The following is a 17,286-nucleotide window of genomic DNA, read 5'->3' on the forward strand; positions in this document are numbered from 1 at the left end:
TGAGCTACCTCTCTATCCTGAGCTACCTCTCTATCCTGAGCTACCTCTCTATCTCGACCTACCTCGCTGTCCTGAGCTATCTTGTCCCGGAGCTGTCCCTTATCTTGGTGTTGCCCCTTATATTAGGTGGGTGGAAAAAGAGGGTGGTCATTCTAAGGGGGAGATGTAAGCTGGGATTGACTATGGTGGGGTGGGGACCTCGCCCTGAGCCTGAGCCACCACCGTGGTCAGATGCCCACCCAGACCCTCCCCTAGACTTTTGGTGGTGCGTTCGGAGTACGCACCTTGAGGGGGGAGTTATGTCACGTTCCTGACCTGTTTTCTGTTAGTTTTGTATGTGTTAGCTGGTCAGGACGTGAGTTTGGGTGGGCAGTCTATGTTATGTGTTTCTATGTTTGTTTAAGGGTGACCTGATATGGCTCTCAATTAGAGGCAGGTGGTTTTCATTTCCTCTGATTGAGAGTCATATTAAGGTAGGTGTTTTCACATTGTTTGTTGTGGGTGGTTGTCTCCTGTGTCTGTGTCAGTGTATGTTACGCCACACGGGACTGTTTTCGGTTTTGTTTGTTCGTTCGTTTTATGTAGTCAGTTTTCCTGTTTATGCGTTCTTCGTGTTTCATGTAAGTTCGTCGTTCAGGTCTGTCTACGTCGTTTATTGTTTTGTAACATTTCAAGTGTTCTTCGTGTTTTCGGTTTGTTTAATAAACACTATGTCATTATACAACGCTGCGCCTTGGTTCAATCCCTGCTCCTCCTCTTCGGAGGAAGAGGAGAACCGTTACAGAATGCTTCATAATAAGACATCAAGCTAAATTCAAGCTGATTCTATTTTAATTTTGGTGTGTGAAATGTTGAGCTCTATGGCAGATATATTGTGGGAGGTTTATGGTAATGCTCCTGATCATCCATTATCCAAGATGGAGAGGAATGAATATTGATAATGGAAAACAAAATGTATGAGTTATTACAGTTACATTCAATCCAATTTCAGTCACATTACATTATTCAATCAAATACCATACATCATATTGGAATGACTGTTCATCACATTCATTACTAATGTACATCTAGGGAAAGGGATGTAAGCAGTGCTACTATTGGAACAGTCTAAACATCACAGAATGCTTCATACTAGGACATCAAACTGAATTCATGTCACGTTCGTTGAAAGATGGATTGGACCAAGGTGCAGCGTGGTAGGCGTACATCATCAATTTATTAAATCAACACCAAAAACAAGAAAGAATAAACGACACGTAAAGTTTTGTAGCGCTAACACAGCAACTAACCAAAAACAAGAACCATACCCGGCCAACATAGAAACAGAAAAACTAGAATGCCCACCCAAATCATACCCTGACCTAACCAAATAGAGAAATAAAAAGGCTCTCTAAGGTCAGGGCGTGACAATTCAAGATGATTCCATGTTCATTTTGGAGTGTGATATGTTGAGCTCTATGGAAGAAATATTGTGGGAAGGCTATGATATGAAAATTCTGGATAATTTGAAGAACATCTATACATCTTAATCCAACCTACCATGAGAACATTTGGGGAGAGTATTGATAAATGTAAAAAAACTGATTTAATTTGTAGCCTTGAAGAAAACACTGCTGTTCACAAGGCCTGTAGTTTTTATAGTATCAGATTAACACTCTGGTCTGTTCTTTGTCTTGTGTTATTGGTTGTCAGTAAACAAAACAGACAAATAAGTAATTACTCACGTGAAACTGATCATCCATTATCCAAGATGGAGAATCATGAATAATGATCATGTAAAACAGAATGCATTAGTTATTATTGTTCATTGAATTTCTGTCTCATTACATAATTTAATGAAATACCATACATCATATTGGAATGACTGTTCATCACATTCATTACTAATGTACATCTAGGGAAAGGGATGTAAGCAGTGCTACTATTGGAACAGTCTAAAAATCACAGAATGATTCATACTAGGACATCAAACTGAATTCAAGCTGATTTCATGTTCATTTTGGAATGTGAAATGTTGACCTCTATGCCAGATATATTGTGGGAGTTCTATGGTATGTAAATTCAGAATCATTTGAAGAACATCTATAAATCTTAATCCAACCTACCTTGAGAACATTTGGGGAGAGAATTGATAAATGTAAAGAAACTGATTTAATTTGTAGCCTTGAAGAAGACACACTGCTGTTCACAAGGCCTGTAGTTCTTTATAGTATCAGATTAACACTCTGGTCTGTTCTTTGTCTTGTGTTATTGGTTGTAAATAAACAAAACAGACAAATAAGTAATTATTCACCACCTCCTGATCATCCATTATCCAAGATGGAGAGTCATGAATAATGATCATGTAAAACAGAAAACTTTAGTTATTATTGTTCATTGAATTTCTGCCTCATTACATAATTTAATGAAATACCATACATCATATTGGAATGACTGTTCATCACATTCATTACTAATGTACATCTAGGGAAAGGGATGTAAGCAGCACTACTATGTGAGCAGTCTGAGAATGACTGAATGCTTCATAATAAGACATCAAGCTGAATTCAAGCTGATTCTATTTTAATGTTGGTGTGTGAAATGTTGAGCTATATGGCAGATATATTGTGGGAGGTTTATGGTAATGCTCCTGATCATCCATTATCCAAGATGGAGAGGAATGAATATTGATAATGTATAACAAAATGTATGAGTTATTACAGTTACATTCAATCCAATTTCAGTCACATTACATTATTCAATCAAATACCATACATCATATTGGAATGACTATTCATCATATTCATTACTAATGTACATCTAGGGAAAGGGATGTAAGCAGTGCTACTATTGGAACAGTCTGAACATCACAGAATGCTTCATACTAGGACATCAAACTGAATTCATGTCACGTTCGTTGAAAGATGGATTGGACCAAGGTGCAGCGTGGTAGGCGTACATCATCAATTTATTAAATCAACACCAAAAACAAGAAAGAATAAACGACACGTAAAGTTTTGTAGCGCTAACACAGCAACTAACCAAAAACAAGAACCATACCCGGCCAACATAGAAACAGAAAAACTAGAATGCCCACCCAAATCATACCCTGACCTTATTAAATAGAGAAATAAAAAGGCTCTCTAAGGTCAGGGTGTGACAATTCAAGATGATTCCATGTTCATTTTGGAGTGTGATATGTTGAGCTCTATAGCAGATATATTGTGGGAGAACTACGTGAAATGTTGACCTCTATAGCAGACATATTGTGGGAGATCTATGATATGAAAATTCTGGATAATTTGAAGAACATCTATACATCTTAATCCAACCTACCTTGAGAACATTTGGGGAGAGTATTGATTAATGTAAAGAAACTGATTTAATTTGTAGCCTTGAAGAAAACACTGCTGTTCACAAGGCCTGTAGTTTTATAGTATCAGATTAACACTCTGGTCTGTTCTTTGTCTTGTGTTATTGGTTGTCAATAAACAAAACAGACAAAACAGTAATTACTCACGTGGTGCTGATCATCCATTATCCAAGATGGAGAGTCATGAATAATGATCATGTAAAACAGAATGCATTAGTTATTATCATTACCTTCAAATCACCATCTGTCACATTATCCTCTCAAATACCATAGCGATGTGATATACATCAGAGGGGTATGAGTGTTCATCACATTCATTACTAATGACAATCAAGGGACGTGACAGTAATGTTGGAATGGTTCTAATGCTTTAGGACCAGCTCAAAGCTCACAGTGATGGTAATATGCATTGTAACTCGTTGATATTCAGAATGAATCTAGTCTATTCATCTGTAACTCCTACTATGAACTCCTACCTACATGAGAAAGTACAAGTGTTCTGTACAGGGAAAGAGACTGGTTGTTATTGTTGTTGTTTAGGTGTTTAGAAACATTACTGGAGTTCCAGAACACTTACCTCTTCTCTCCCATAAACCCACTGCAGCCTCCATCTTCTGTTCTCCATGGATGACCTGACATATGTAGACTCCTCTATCTGACCTCCTGAAGTCTCTCAGCCTCAGAGACACGTTGCCTCTCTCCAGCTCCTGGGTGTTCAGACTCACTCTGCCCTCATAGCCACTCCTCTCTGTCACCTGGCCATTCTTATACAGGTAAATACACTCTGTCTTTTTAAACCACCTGATCGTCATGGCAACAGCATTGGTGTCAGGTGAGAGGTGACAGGGGAGGGTGACCTCTTCACCAACATCAGCCCTCACATAGTCTTCTGAGGTGAGTTTCAACTGATCTGTTCAGAAAGAGAGAACATTTCATGTTTAATGACATCATCTGTGTCAGGAACACAAATCCTCTCAGTACATTTATAAACACAGCTGAATTAAAAATTACAATAGACATACAACAACCAGGACCATGTCAATTCTAAAATACAACCCCCACAATCCCAGACAGACATATTCATTTGAAGGAAAGTATATATGTCATAGAAGAATGTGATGCTACAATCTAGAATGATATTATCCCATTTGTTCCCACATCTTTCCCAGACATGCCACTATGCAAATCTTATGCCACTAGTAAGCCTAACATGTCATCCAATTAGATTTATTATTTATTTATTTAAAAGTATGTTTTATTATTGGTCACATTGTGACAGAGTGCTCTGTCTATAATAACATGAACAGATATTTATCCCTATTCCTCAACCTCAATATCTATATACCTCAGTCCACTTACCCACACACCTAAACTCAATGACCCACACACCCCAGCCCTGTTACCCCCATGCCCTAACCCTAACACCCACAATATCTATATACCTCAGTCCACTTACCCACACACCTAAACTCAATGACCCACACACCCCAGCCCTGTTACCCCCATGCCCTAACCCTAACACCCACATGCCAATACCCTCAAATCTATACACTCAAGTACAGATACAGGCATATCCTGGCCCTAAATGACCTGTGTGTTACTCAAGACCCCAGTTCCTTTGCCAATACACCTCATCCCTGTTACTTTCCTATCTCAGTCCTGTTACCCACTTTCCTTAGGCCTGTATTCCCCAAGTCACCAACAGTAACCTATATCCAGCTATTCACTGCACACCCCAACCCTGTTATCGGCATGTTTTAGTCCTGTGACCTCTGACCTGTATACACTAATCATTTCATAGATAAACTAATATTACAGTGGTATAACACATGTGACCCAGCCCCAATCTCTTGTTTCTACCACAAACGTTGTTGCCAGAAAGGATTTGATTGGGCAATAGACGTCCATCCAGCCCCATTACCTGTATGAACCTTGTGTATCCCTACACCCCATTATAAACCAGGGAAATCCATGGGCATACTCATATAAAACAGGTCTACCCCAGTGTCCAAGCCTCAACATTCATACTAACCAGGTCTACCCCAGTGTCCAAGCCTCAACATTCATACTAAACAGGTCTACCCCAGTGTCCAAGCCTCAACATTCATACTAACCAGGTCTACCCCAGTGTCCAAGCCTCAACATTCATACTAACCAGGTCTACCCCAGTGTCCAAGCCTCAACATTCATACTAACCAGGTCTACAATTGTGCAAGAGACACTTAACAAACCTAATAACATTAAATATCACTTCAATTACTTTACTAATTCACTTTAGGGGTCTATACATGGCAAATTCCCCTGAAATAACTACATATGATTTTTTACAGTAAAACTCGTTGATTTAAACATCAGTAAAGGTAATGGATAATGGTAAAATAATCTGTAACAATAGTTGGTTTAGTTCTGGTCTCCCAGATACATGAAAGAAAAGTTCATCATTAATTATAGCATGGTGACTTACTATGAAATCTGGACTCTGCCATTTTAACTGCAATAAAAAGAGAAAACATTCATATTTACATCATTACCATTCATCAAATTCTCTCTTTTGCTCATTCACACAGATACAAACATCACTTCCTCTTTCTCCAGTCCTCATTGTTTTAAAACAGGACTGTTGTGTCTAGTTTGGAAAGTGAAATATACTGACATCTCCTCTTACCTTTACTGGTCTTCACGTCCTCCACTTCACATTCAAAATAGTTGATTTAAATCCATAACCACTCTAATAGTCACTATATGTGCATTTCTACACGTTTTTACAGAACAATCTACACCTCAGGCCTATACTGAGACACAACTTTCACTTTCACATTTGCACAGGTACTTGGAGTAAACTCCTCCCCCAGCCTCTCTGGTTATTAGAAAACCCAGTCACAAAGTCTAAATTGTCTATAGGCCCATCGTAACATGTCATGAAAACAAAAATGTACATTTCTGATCTTAATTTAGGTTTAAGGTTAGGCATAAGGTTAGCAGTGTGTAGAATAGGGTTCAAATCAGAAGACCGATCCAGCCAGCAGATGGTAGTGATGTTCTTTAATTATAGTCATATTATCCTGAGCTGTAAAGATTTAACAGTGCCTATCAATATTAGCTTCTCTTATCTCTTTGGACACATTCACATGAGTAAATGAGTGAAATTGCTTCCATGACAAATAGTCTCAATGCTTTTCCATCCCCTCCCAACAAAATAAATGTAGCTGACTGGTGGTCATTTACTGTCTGAGTAGAGAGTATCATTGCCACCTGCTGGTCAATGTTGGAAACTGCGGTGAATTTACAAATCAGAAAGTCAGAAATACCATATATGGGCCTGGGGGTAAAGGCAGAGTTTGGGTTAGGGTGTGCAGGGGACAGGGGACAGGGGACAGGGCTGGGGGTAAAGGCTGAGTTTGGGTTAGGGTGTGCAGGGTACAGGGTACAGGGCTGGGGGTAAAGGCTGAGTTTGGGTTAGGGTGTGCAGGGGACAGGGCTGGGGGTAAAGGCTGAGTTTGGGTGAGGGTGTACAGGGGACAGGACTGGGGGTAAGGGCTGAGTTTGGGTTAGGGTGTGCAGGGGACAGGGCTGGGGGTAAAGGCTGAGTTTGGGTTAGGGTGTGCAGGGGACAGGGGACAGGGCTGGGGGTAAAGGCTGAGTTTGGGTTAGCGTGTGCAGGGGACAGGGGTGGGGGTAAAGGCTGAGTTTGTGTTAGGGTGTGCAGGGGACAGGGCTGGGGGTAAAGACTGAGTTTGGGTTAGGGTGTGCAGGGGACAGGGCTGGGGGTAAAGGCTGAGTTTGGGTTAGGGTGTGCAGGGGACAGGGCTGGGGGTAAAGGCTGAGTTTGTGTTAGGGTGTGCAGGGTACAGGGTACAGGGCTGGGGGTAAAGGCTGAGTTTGGGTTAGGGTGTGCAGGGGACAGGGCTGGGGGTAAAGGCTGAGTTTGGGTTAGGGTGTGCAGGGGACAGGGGACAGGGCTGGGGGTAAAGGCTGAGTTTGGGTTAGGGTGTGCAGGGGACAGGGCTGGGGGTAAATGCTGAGTTTGGGTTAGGGTGTGCAGGGGACAGGGCTGGGGGTAAAGGCTGAGTTTGGGTTAGGGTGTGCAGGGGACAGGGGACAGGGCTGGGGGTAAAGGCTGAGTTTGTGTTAGGGTGTGCAGGGGACAGGGCTGGGGGTAAAGACTGAGTTTGGGTTAGGGTGTGCAGGGGACAGGGCTGGGGGTAAAGGCTGAGTTTGGGTTAGGGTGTGCAGGGGACAGGGCTGGGGGTAAAGGCTGAGTTTGTGTTAGGGTGTGCAGGGGACAGGGCTGGGGGTAAAGGCTGAGTTTGGGTTAGGGTGTGCAGGGGACAGGGCTGGGGGTAAAGGCTGAGTTTGGGTTAAAACCATTACAATCTGGGCACTTACAGACAGTAACCATGGAAGCACCTTAAGTTAATCAAGACTTTACTTTTCAAAAAAGGCACCGGAAACCATATACTTTTTTGGTCAATTATCTTTAAATTTAGTCTCAGTATGACAATTTTCAACAAGTTTCTACTGTGACATTCTGCACAATGCTGTGTCATGTGGTAGTCCCTGGCAACAGTGTTTTACCCTGTTCATCCTCAAGCCCAATCCAGTATGTTCTGACCCAGCTGTAGATGTGCAGTATAGCAGCAATTCACTACAATAGGAGGCTTTTCTGACACTGAATTCAATGTAAATATTATAGATTTATTTTGTCATGTTTTTTTTATTTTGAGTCCAAAATATACAAGTGATGCTAGATCTTATGTTTTACAAGTAGATATTTAAAGTTGCATTTGATTTCAACTGTTTGTTTTTAAGTTAATTGCCTGAATTACCACTAGCCATGTTTGTTAACAGCTGATCTGCCGTTCTCTATCTAGACAATATTACCATGTCGTCTTAGAAGGTTACTGGTGATTTGTCATTAACTATTTGTCATTGAGCCCCATTCAGGGAAACAGTTCATTCAGCCTCATTTACTGCCTTTAAAAAACACATAGCTGATATGGCTGACCTGCTTAAACAAATGTGGTTTCTACTGACATTTGAGAAGTACAAACTATTGCATAAGGGGACAACAAGCAGATTAGAGGCAATCCGTAATTTCGATGAAGACATTAATGAGCGAGCTAGGACGGACGTAGTCAATATATAAAATGGCGCCGATAGAGAGGGCAGCCGTGCTTCTAGCCCCGAGGCAACTTTGCAGTGTTATTTCTTACATTGTTAGCCCAGACATTTAGTGTGTTATTACATACAACCGGGAAGAAGAAGGGCGGGGTGTATGTTTCATTTCTCAATAAAAAGAGAAAACATTCATATTTACATCATTACCATTCATCAAATTCTCTCTTTTGCTCAATCACACAGATACAAACATCACTTCCTCTTTCTCCAGTCCTCATTGTTTTAAAACAGGACTGTTGTGTCTAGTTTGGAAAGTGAAATATACTGAGATCTCCTCTTACCTTTACTGGTCTTCACGTCCTCCACTTCACATTCAAAATAGTTGATTTAAATCCATAACCACTCTAATAGTCACTATATGCATATCTACACAGTAACCACTCTAATAGTAACTATATGTGCATATCTACACGTTTTTACAGAACAATCTACACCTCAGGCCTATACTGAGACACAACTTTCACTTTCACCTTTACACAGGCACTTGGAGTAAACTCCTCCCCCCAGCCTCTCTGGTTATTAGAAAACCCAGTCATAACGTCTAAATTGTCTACAGGCCTATCGTAAAATGTCATGAAAACAAAAATATATATTTCTGATCTTAATTTAGGTTTAAGGTTAGGCATAAGGTTAGCAGTGTGTAGAATAGGGTTCAAATCAGAAGACCGATCCAGCCAGCAGATGGTAGTGATGTTCTTTAATTATAGTCATATTATCCTGAGCTGTAAAGATTTAACAGTGCCTATCAATATTAGCTTCTCTTATCTCTTTGGACACATTCACATGAGTAAATGAGTGAAATTGCTTCCATGACAAATAGTCTCAATGCTTTTCCATCCCCTCCTAACAAAATAAATGTAGCTGACTGGTGGTCATTTACTGTCTGAGAAGAGAGTATCATTGCCACCTGCTGGTTAATGTTGGGAACTGCAGTGAATTTACAAATCAGAAAGTCAGACGTATGATTTAGGGGGCTGTTGTTGTGGGCAGTCCGGCTCTTTTTGGCCCCCAAACGGCTCTTTAATAAAAAAATATATATTTCTTTTCAAGTCAAACAGTTTGCGATAGTTTGACTATGATTGGTGTGAAAACAATTCTAATTAAATTATTAAATGAAATCATTCTCTATCTTAACCACAATGTATTTAAAAATGCATTCTACCACACCCATGCTATTAAACATGTGCATTTAAAGTATAACTTTTGAATGTATATAAACAAAGTGCATATAAATGTAACAATTCAAAACGAATACAATCTGAACAACATAATAATAGAATATTGCACCATATCAAAGAAAAATAAATAACAATGTGCAAAACTGCAGCATCCCACTAAAACATTAAACTGGTCCCTCTTTTCTCTCTCTTCTTTATTACCATGTTATAACCAGCATCCCACTAAAACATTAAACTGGTCCCTCTTTTCTCTCTCTTCTTTATTACCATGTTATAACCAGCATCCCACTAAAACATTAAACTGGTCCCTCTTTTCTCTCTCTTCTTTATTGCCATGTTATAACCAGCATCCCACTAAAACATTAAACTGGTCCCTCTTTTCTCTCTCTTCTTTATTACCATGTTATAACCAGCATCCCACTAAAACATTAAACTGGTCCCTCTTTTCTCTCTGTTCTTTATTACCATGTTATAACCAGCATCCCACTAAAACATTAAACTGGTCCCTCTTTTCTCTCTCTTCTTTATTGCCATGTTATAACCAGCATCCCACTAAAACATTAAACTGGTCCCTCTTTTCTCTCTCTTCTTTATTACCATGTTATAACCAGCATCCCACTAAAACATTAAACTGGTCCCTCTTTTCTCTCTCTTCTTTATTACCATGTTATAACCAGCATCCCACTAAAACATTAAACTGGTCCCTCTTTTCTCTGTCTTCTTTATTACCATGTTATAACCAGCATCCCACTAAAACATTAAACTGGTCCCTCTTTTCTCTCTCTTCTTTATTACCATGTTATAACCAGCATCCCACTAAAACATTAAACTGGTCCCTCTTTTCTCTCTCTTCTTTATTACCATGTTATAACCAGCAGCACACAGTAATGCTGACTATATTTTGCTTTTATGAGAGATTTGCATTCAGAAATGCAAGCTGCCTCACTTTCAAGGGGCTGATGTGATTTCTTCTCTCTTCTTCTTCTTCTTCTTCTGCTTCTTCTTCTATGATATCATGGCGGTCCGCAAACAATCGTTTAAGTGCATGACGTCACCTACTGTGCTAGAAAGTACTATCAATCATGATATGCCCAATTCTGTATAATCATGAAAATAAAATGAAAACCAAATAAATCCCTACTAACTTCTACCCCCCCCCCCCCCCCCCCCCCCTTTCCTTGTCCCATCGCGCGCTAGTGACTCCTGTGGAAGGCCCGGGCGCAGTGCACGCTGACACCGTCGCCAGGTGTACAGTGTTTCCTCCGACACATTGGTGCTGCTGGCTTCCGGGTTAAGTGGGCATTGTGTCAAGAAGCAGTGTGGCTTGGATGGGTTGTGTTTCAGAGGATAAATGGCTCTCCACCTTTACCTCTCCCGAGTCAGGACGGGAGTTGCAGCGATGAGACAAGACTGTAACTACCAATTGGACACCACGAAATTGGGGCGATTTTTTTTTTTTAAGTAACACCAGCCCGACTGTAGGTTCTCTTACTACAGGAGCAGCCATGGAAGCTCCATCAGTCTGACTGTATGTTCACTTACTACAGGAGCAGCCATGGAAGCTCCATCAGTCTGACAGTAGGTCCTCTTACTACAGGAGCAGCCATGGAGGCTCCATCAGTCTGACAGTAGGTTCACTTACTACAGGAGCAGCCATGGAGGCTCCATCAGTCTGACAGTAGGCCCTCTTACTACAGGAGCAGCCATGGAAGCTCCATCAGTCTGACAGTAGGCCCTCTTACTACAGGAGCAGCCATGGAAGCTCCATCAGTCTGACAGTAGGCCCTCTTACTACAGGAGCTGCCATGGAAGCTCCATCAGTCTGACAGTAGGTCCTCTTACTACAGGAGCAGCCATGGAGGCTCCATCAGTCTGACAGTAGGTTCACTTACTACAGGAGCAGCCATGGAGGCTCCATCAGTCTGACAGTAGGCCCTCTTACTACAGGAGCAGCCATGGAAGCTCCATCAGTCTGACAGTAGGCCCTCTTACTACAGGAGCAGCCATGGAAGCTCCATCAGTCTGACAGTAGGCCCTCTTACTACAGGAGCTGCCATGGAAGCTCCATCAGTCTGACAGTAGGTTCTCTTACTACAGGAGCAGCCATGGAAGCTCCATCAGTCTGACAGTAGGTTCACTTACTACAGGAGCAGCCATGGAAGCTCCATCAGTCTGACGGTAGGTTCACTTACTACAGGAGCAGCCATGGAGGCTCCATCAGTCTGACAGTAGGTCCTCTTACTACAGGAGAGGCCATGGAAGCTCCATCAGTCTGACAGTAGGTCCTCTTACTACAGGAGCAGCCATGGAAGCTCCATCAGTCTGACAGTAGGTTCACTTACTACAGGAGCAGCCATGGAAGCTCCATCAGTCTGACAGTAGGCCCTCTTACTACAGGAGCAGCCATGGAAGCTCCATCAGTCTGACAGTAGGCCCTCTTACTACAGGAGCAGCCATGGAAGCTCCATCAGTCTGACAGTAGGCCCTCTTACTACAGGAGCAGCCATGGAAGCTCCATCAGTCTGACAGTAGGCCCTCTTACTACAGGAGCAGCCATGGAAGCTCCATCAATCAATCAATCAATCAAGTTTATTTTATATAGCCCTTCGTACATCAGCTAATATCTCGAAGTGCTGTACAGACACCCAGCCTAAAACCCCAAACAGCAAGCAATGCAGGTGTAGAAGCACGGTGGCTAGGAAAAACTCCCTAGAAAGGCCAAAACCTAGGAAGAAACCTAGAGAGGAACCAGGCTATGAGGGGTGGCCAGTCCTCTTCTGGCTGTGCTGGGTGGAGATTATAACAGAACTATGCCAAGATGTTCAAAATGTTCATAAGTGACAAGCATGGTCAAATAATAATCATGAATAATTTTCAGTTGGCTTTTCTTAGCCGATCATTAAGAGTTGAAAACAGCAGGCCTGGGACAGGTAGGGGTTCCATAACCGCAGGCAGAACAGTTGAAACTGGAATAGCAGCAAGGCCAGGTGGACTGGGGACAGCAAGGAGTCATCATGCCCGGTAGTCCTGACGTATGGTCCTAGGGCTCAGGTCCTCCGAGAGAGAGAAAGAGAGAGAGAAGGAGAGAATTAGAGAGAGCCAAGATTTTCAAAATGTTCATAAATGACAAGCATGGTCAAATAATAATCAGGAATAATTTTCAGTTGGCTTTTCATAGCCGATCATTAAGAGTTGAACAGGTAGGGGTTCCATAACCGCAGGCAGAACAGTTGAAACTGGAACAGCAGCAAGGCCAGGTGGACTGGGGACAGCAAGGAGTCATCATGCCCGGTTTGCCGTGACGTATGGTCCTAGGGCTCAGGTTCTCCGAGAGAGAGAAAGAGAGAATTAGAGAGAGCATACTTAAATTCACACAGGACACTGGATAAGATAGGAGAAGTACTCCAGGTATAACCAACTGACCCTAGCCCCCCGACACATAAACTACTGCAGCATAAATACTGTAGGCTGAAACAGGAGGGGTCAGGAGACACTGTGGCCCCGTCCGATGATACCCCCGGACAGGGCCAAACAGGAAGGATATAAACCCACCCACTTTGCCAAAGCACAGCCCCCACACCACTAGAGGGATATCTTCAACCACCAACTTACAATCCTGAGACAAGGCCGAGTATAGCCCACAAAGATCTCCACCACAGCACAAACCAAGGGGGGGCGCCAACCCAGACAGGAAGATCACGTCAGTAACTCAACCCACTCAAGTGACGCACCCCTCCTAGGGACGGCATGAAAGAGCACCAGTAAGCCAGTGACTCAGCCCCTCTAATAGGGTTTGAGGCAGAGAATCCCAGTGGAGAGAGGGGAACCGGCCAGGCAGAGACAGCAAGGGCGGTTCGTTGCTCCAGAGCCTTTCCGTTCACCTTCACACTCCTGGGCCAGACTACACTCAATCATATGAGTCCATCAGTCTGACAGTAGGCCCTTTACTACAGGAGCAGCCATGGAAGCTCCATCAGTCCACACTGCAATTCCACCAATCTGTTTTACAGCATCGACATACGATACATCAGATGCATCACACACACAATTACAGCACTTGTCCTCCACATTGCTTCCACATTCATCGTAATTATGTTCCCCTCCACACATATATTTTATTTCCTTTACACTTAGCAGCTACATGTCCCATTATTTGGCATTTAAAACACTGCAGTGCATATGGGACAAATTCTCTAACATTGAAATTAAGGAATCCTATCTGTACTTTTCCAGGAAAAACCTTCTCAAACCTCAGCAGCACTGATAGGCTTTCACTTCTTCGACCCTCTTTCCTGCTGATCAACCTTTTGGCCTCAGTCACTCTGCCTCCCTTCACATGTTCTTTAATATCATCTGTGGACATAGATATAGGGACACCAGTGATGACTCCCCTCAACCTAGCATAAACAACAGGGACAATGCTTTTAATTCTTTAATCCATTAAGCTTTTCCATTTTCACAATCTTCTCTTGCTGAGCCTGGCTACCACAAAATATGAACAATCGCTAAAAGTGACACTCAAAATCTCTCAAGTTTAATTTGCGCGCACCACGCTGGCCTGCTGCTCACGGCACCATCCTCTGCTCGATTTACCACAGTTCTTCTCTCTCCACTCAAGTGTTTGCTAGTGCAATGATGTTTCATCTTGCACCCGGTCGCCTCTTGAACCGGGAATTGACACCACAGATCAGCCTGACCATCATTAATACCACACCACAAAATGCACTTCAGTTTGGTTTCAAAGTCATACTGATGGTCACAAAAAAAAAAAAGTGTTTTCCTCAACTCATCAAACAGAGGCAGTGCCCAGGATAGTGATATTAGTAGGTTAACTGAAAAGGCCTGCTGTCTCTGGTCTGCAGCCATTCAACACACACATCATTTCTACTCTGGACTTCCTCTTGTCACTATGGGCGGCCTAGCGGGTAAGAGTGTTGGGCCAGTGAGTGTTAAAGGTCTCTGGTTCGAATCCCCGAGCATACTAGGTGAAAAATCTTTCGATATGCCACTGAGCAAAGCACTTAACCCTAATCTGCTCCTGTAAGTCCCTCTGGATAAAAATGTCTGCTAAATGACTAAGCTGTAACTATATAGGCCTAACAAACCAGGCAGAAGCACGCCAACGTATAAATGTCAAAGTGCGGTGAACTTGTTGGTTCTGGTATGTCTAACTTGTCCCACCGAGCTATATTCAGATGAACACACTAAACTGTAAGTCTCTCTGGATAAGAGCGTCTGCTAACAGTCCTTTAGTGTGGGAGCCGGCAGCAGCCAACCGTATGAAACAGATGAGGTTAGGTTCACACTCATCATTTCCAATGGAAACTACTGGGACCAACATGCCTGATAGTTACAGTATGAGCTGCAATAGTTTCCACTGAATGAAACAGTGTGATTCTCACAGTTAGTGTTATAATGTCTATATAACAGTGTTATAATGTCTATATAACAGTGTTATAATGTCTATATAACAGTGTTATAATGTCTATATAACAGTGTTATAATGTCTATATAACAGTGTTATAATGTCTCTATAACAGTGTTATAATGTCTATATAACAGTGTTATAATGTCTATATAACAGTGTTATAATGTCTATATAACAGTGTTATGATGTCTATATAACAGTGTTATGATGTCTATATAACAGTGTTATAATGTCTATATAACAGTGTTATAATGGCTATATAACAGTGTTATAATGTCTATATAACAGTGTTATTATGTCTATATAACAGTGTTATAATGTGTATATAACAGTTAGTGTTATAATGTCTATATAACAGTGTTATAATGTCTATATAACAGTGTTATAATGTCTATATAACAATGTTATAATGTCTATATAACAGTGTTATAATGTCTATATAACAGTGCTATAATGTCTATATAACAGTTAGTGTTATAATGTCTATATAACAGTGTTATAATGTCTATATAACAGTGCTATAATGTCTATATAACAGTGTTATAATGTCTATATAACAGTGTTATGATGTCTATATAACAGTGTTATAATGTCTATATAACAGTGTTATAATGTCTATATAACAGTTAGTGTTATAATGTCTATATAACAGTGATATAATGTCTATATAACAGTGTTATAATGTCTATATAACAGTTAGTGTTATAATGTCTATACAACAGTGTTATAATGTCTATATAACAGTGTTATAATGTCTATATAACAGTGTTATAATGTCTATATAACAGTTAGTGTTATAATGTCTATACAACAGTGTTATAATGTCTATATAACAGTGATATAATGTCTATATAACAGTGTTATAATGTCTATATAACAGTTAGTGTTATAATGTCTATACAACAGTGTTATAATGTCTATATAACAGTGTTATAATGTCTATATAACAGTGTTATAATGTCTATATAACAGTGTTATAATGTCTATATAACAGTGTTATAATGTCTATATAACAGTATTATAATGTCTATGTAACAGTGTTATAATGTCTATATAACAGTGTTATAATGTCTATATGACAGTGTTATAATGTCTATATAACAGTGTTATAATGTCTATATAACAGTGTTATAATGTCTATATAACAGTGTTATAATCTCTATATAACAGTGTTATAATGTCTATATAACAGTGTTATAATGTCTATATAACAGTTAGTGCTGTTTGCACGAGCACTCAGACTTGATTCAACTAATCAAGTCATCATCAAACCTCTGATTTGAATCAGGTTTGTGAGTGCTCCCCTTTGGGTCTCCAGAACCAGGATTGGGAGACACTGGTCTTAACACCCAGAGGTCTGTTCATTCAGAACAAAACCGTAGCAAACAGTTTGTAACGGAAACCATTAACGTTGAACAAAAACATGCTTTTCAATAAAAATGTAAGTTTATTTTGGACAAATTCAGGTTGGTCCCCTCCCCTTTTCCTTCTGTTTGCTTCTGCTGGTTTCCGTGTGGGTTTGAGTGGTAGTGAAAACACCCCAGGTTTCCACTGACCCACCATGCTCATCATACTCAGATCATAGAAGGTGGCACAGACATGGGCTGGCTGCATGTTGTCTACACACGGTGTTCAGGTTCATTATAATGCCTAACTTTCTATTCTGGTTCAGAGGGGAAAGTGAAATCCAGAAAGTGAAATGCTGTGCTTTCTTCCTCCTTTGGTCGATTTGGAGTTTTTTGGTTCTGCAAAGCCATAAAACCTGTATTATAATGATGGTACTGATATAATAGGCTTCCTATCTACTAGACTCACTGTCAGTCTGGGACTATTAAACTATGGTAATATAGTAATACTAACACAGCTAATATTACATTATTACTTTGTTATAAACTTGTATTAGCCTTCATCTAATCCTATTTTATCTGACCATAATAGCCTTTATTATAAGACATATGTTATTCTACCCATGTTATTCTACCCATGTTATTCAAACGCATGTTATTCAACCCATGTTATTCTACCCATGTTATTCTACCCATGTTATTCTACCCATGTTATTCAACCAATGATATTCAACCCATGTTATTCAACCCCATGTTTTTAAACCCATGTTTTCAACCCATGTTATTCAACCCATGTTATTCAAA

The 17,286-nt window shown here is 40.9% G+C and overlaps 1 protein-coding gene across 2 annotated transcripts; it reads right to left on the reverse strand.

Annotated features, from left to right (window-relative positions):
- Nucleotides 1–1,730: 1,730 nt before the first annotated feature.
- On the reverse strand, nucleotides 1,731–9,554 carry LOC139577308 (myelin-oligodendrocyte glycoprotein-like). Of its 2 annotated transcripts, none has more exons than XM_071404320.1 (4): nucleotides 8,812–9,554; nucleotides 5,817–5,843; nucleotides 3,930–4,262; nucleotides 1,731–3,505 (listed from the first exon to the last, which is right to left on the reverse strand). In XM_071404320.1, exons 2-4 carry the CDS (start codon nucleotides 5,836–5,838, stop codon nucleotides 3,492–3,494), a joined length of 369 nt encoding a protein of 122 aa, XP_071260421.1. In that variant the 5' UTR covers nucleotides 5,839–5,843; nucleotides 8,812–9,554; the 3' UTR covers nucleotides 1,731–3,491. The 2 variants fall into 2 exon arrangements, with proteins under 2 accessions (XP_071260421.1, XP_071260420.1); XM_071404319.1 differs by lacking the exon at nucleotides 8,812–9,554 and adding an exon at nucleotides 6,018–6,569.
- Nucleotides 9,555–17,286: the final 7,732 nt, after the last annotated feature.

This window comes from Salvelinus alpinus, chromosome 5 (genome assembly GCF_045679555.1).
Source record: "Salvelinus alpinus chromosome 5, SLU_Salpinus.1, whole genome shotgun sequence".
Classification (NCBI taxonomy): Eukaryota; Metazoa; Chordata; class Actinopteri; order Salmoniformes; family Salmonidae; genus Salvelinus; species Salvelinus alpinus.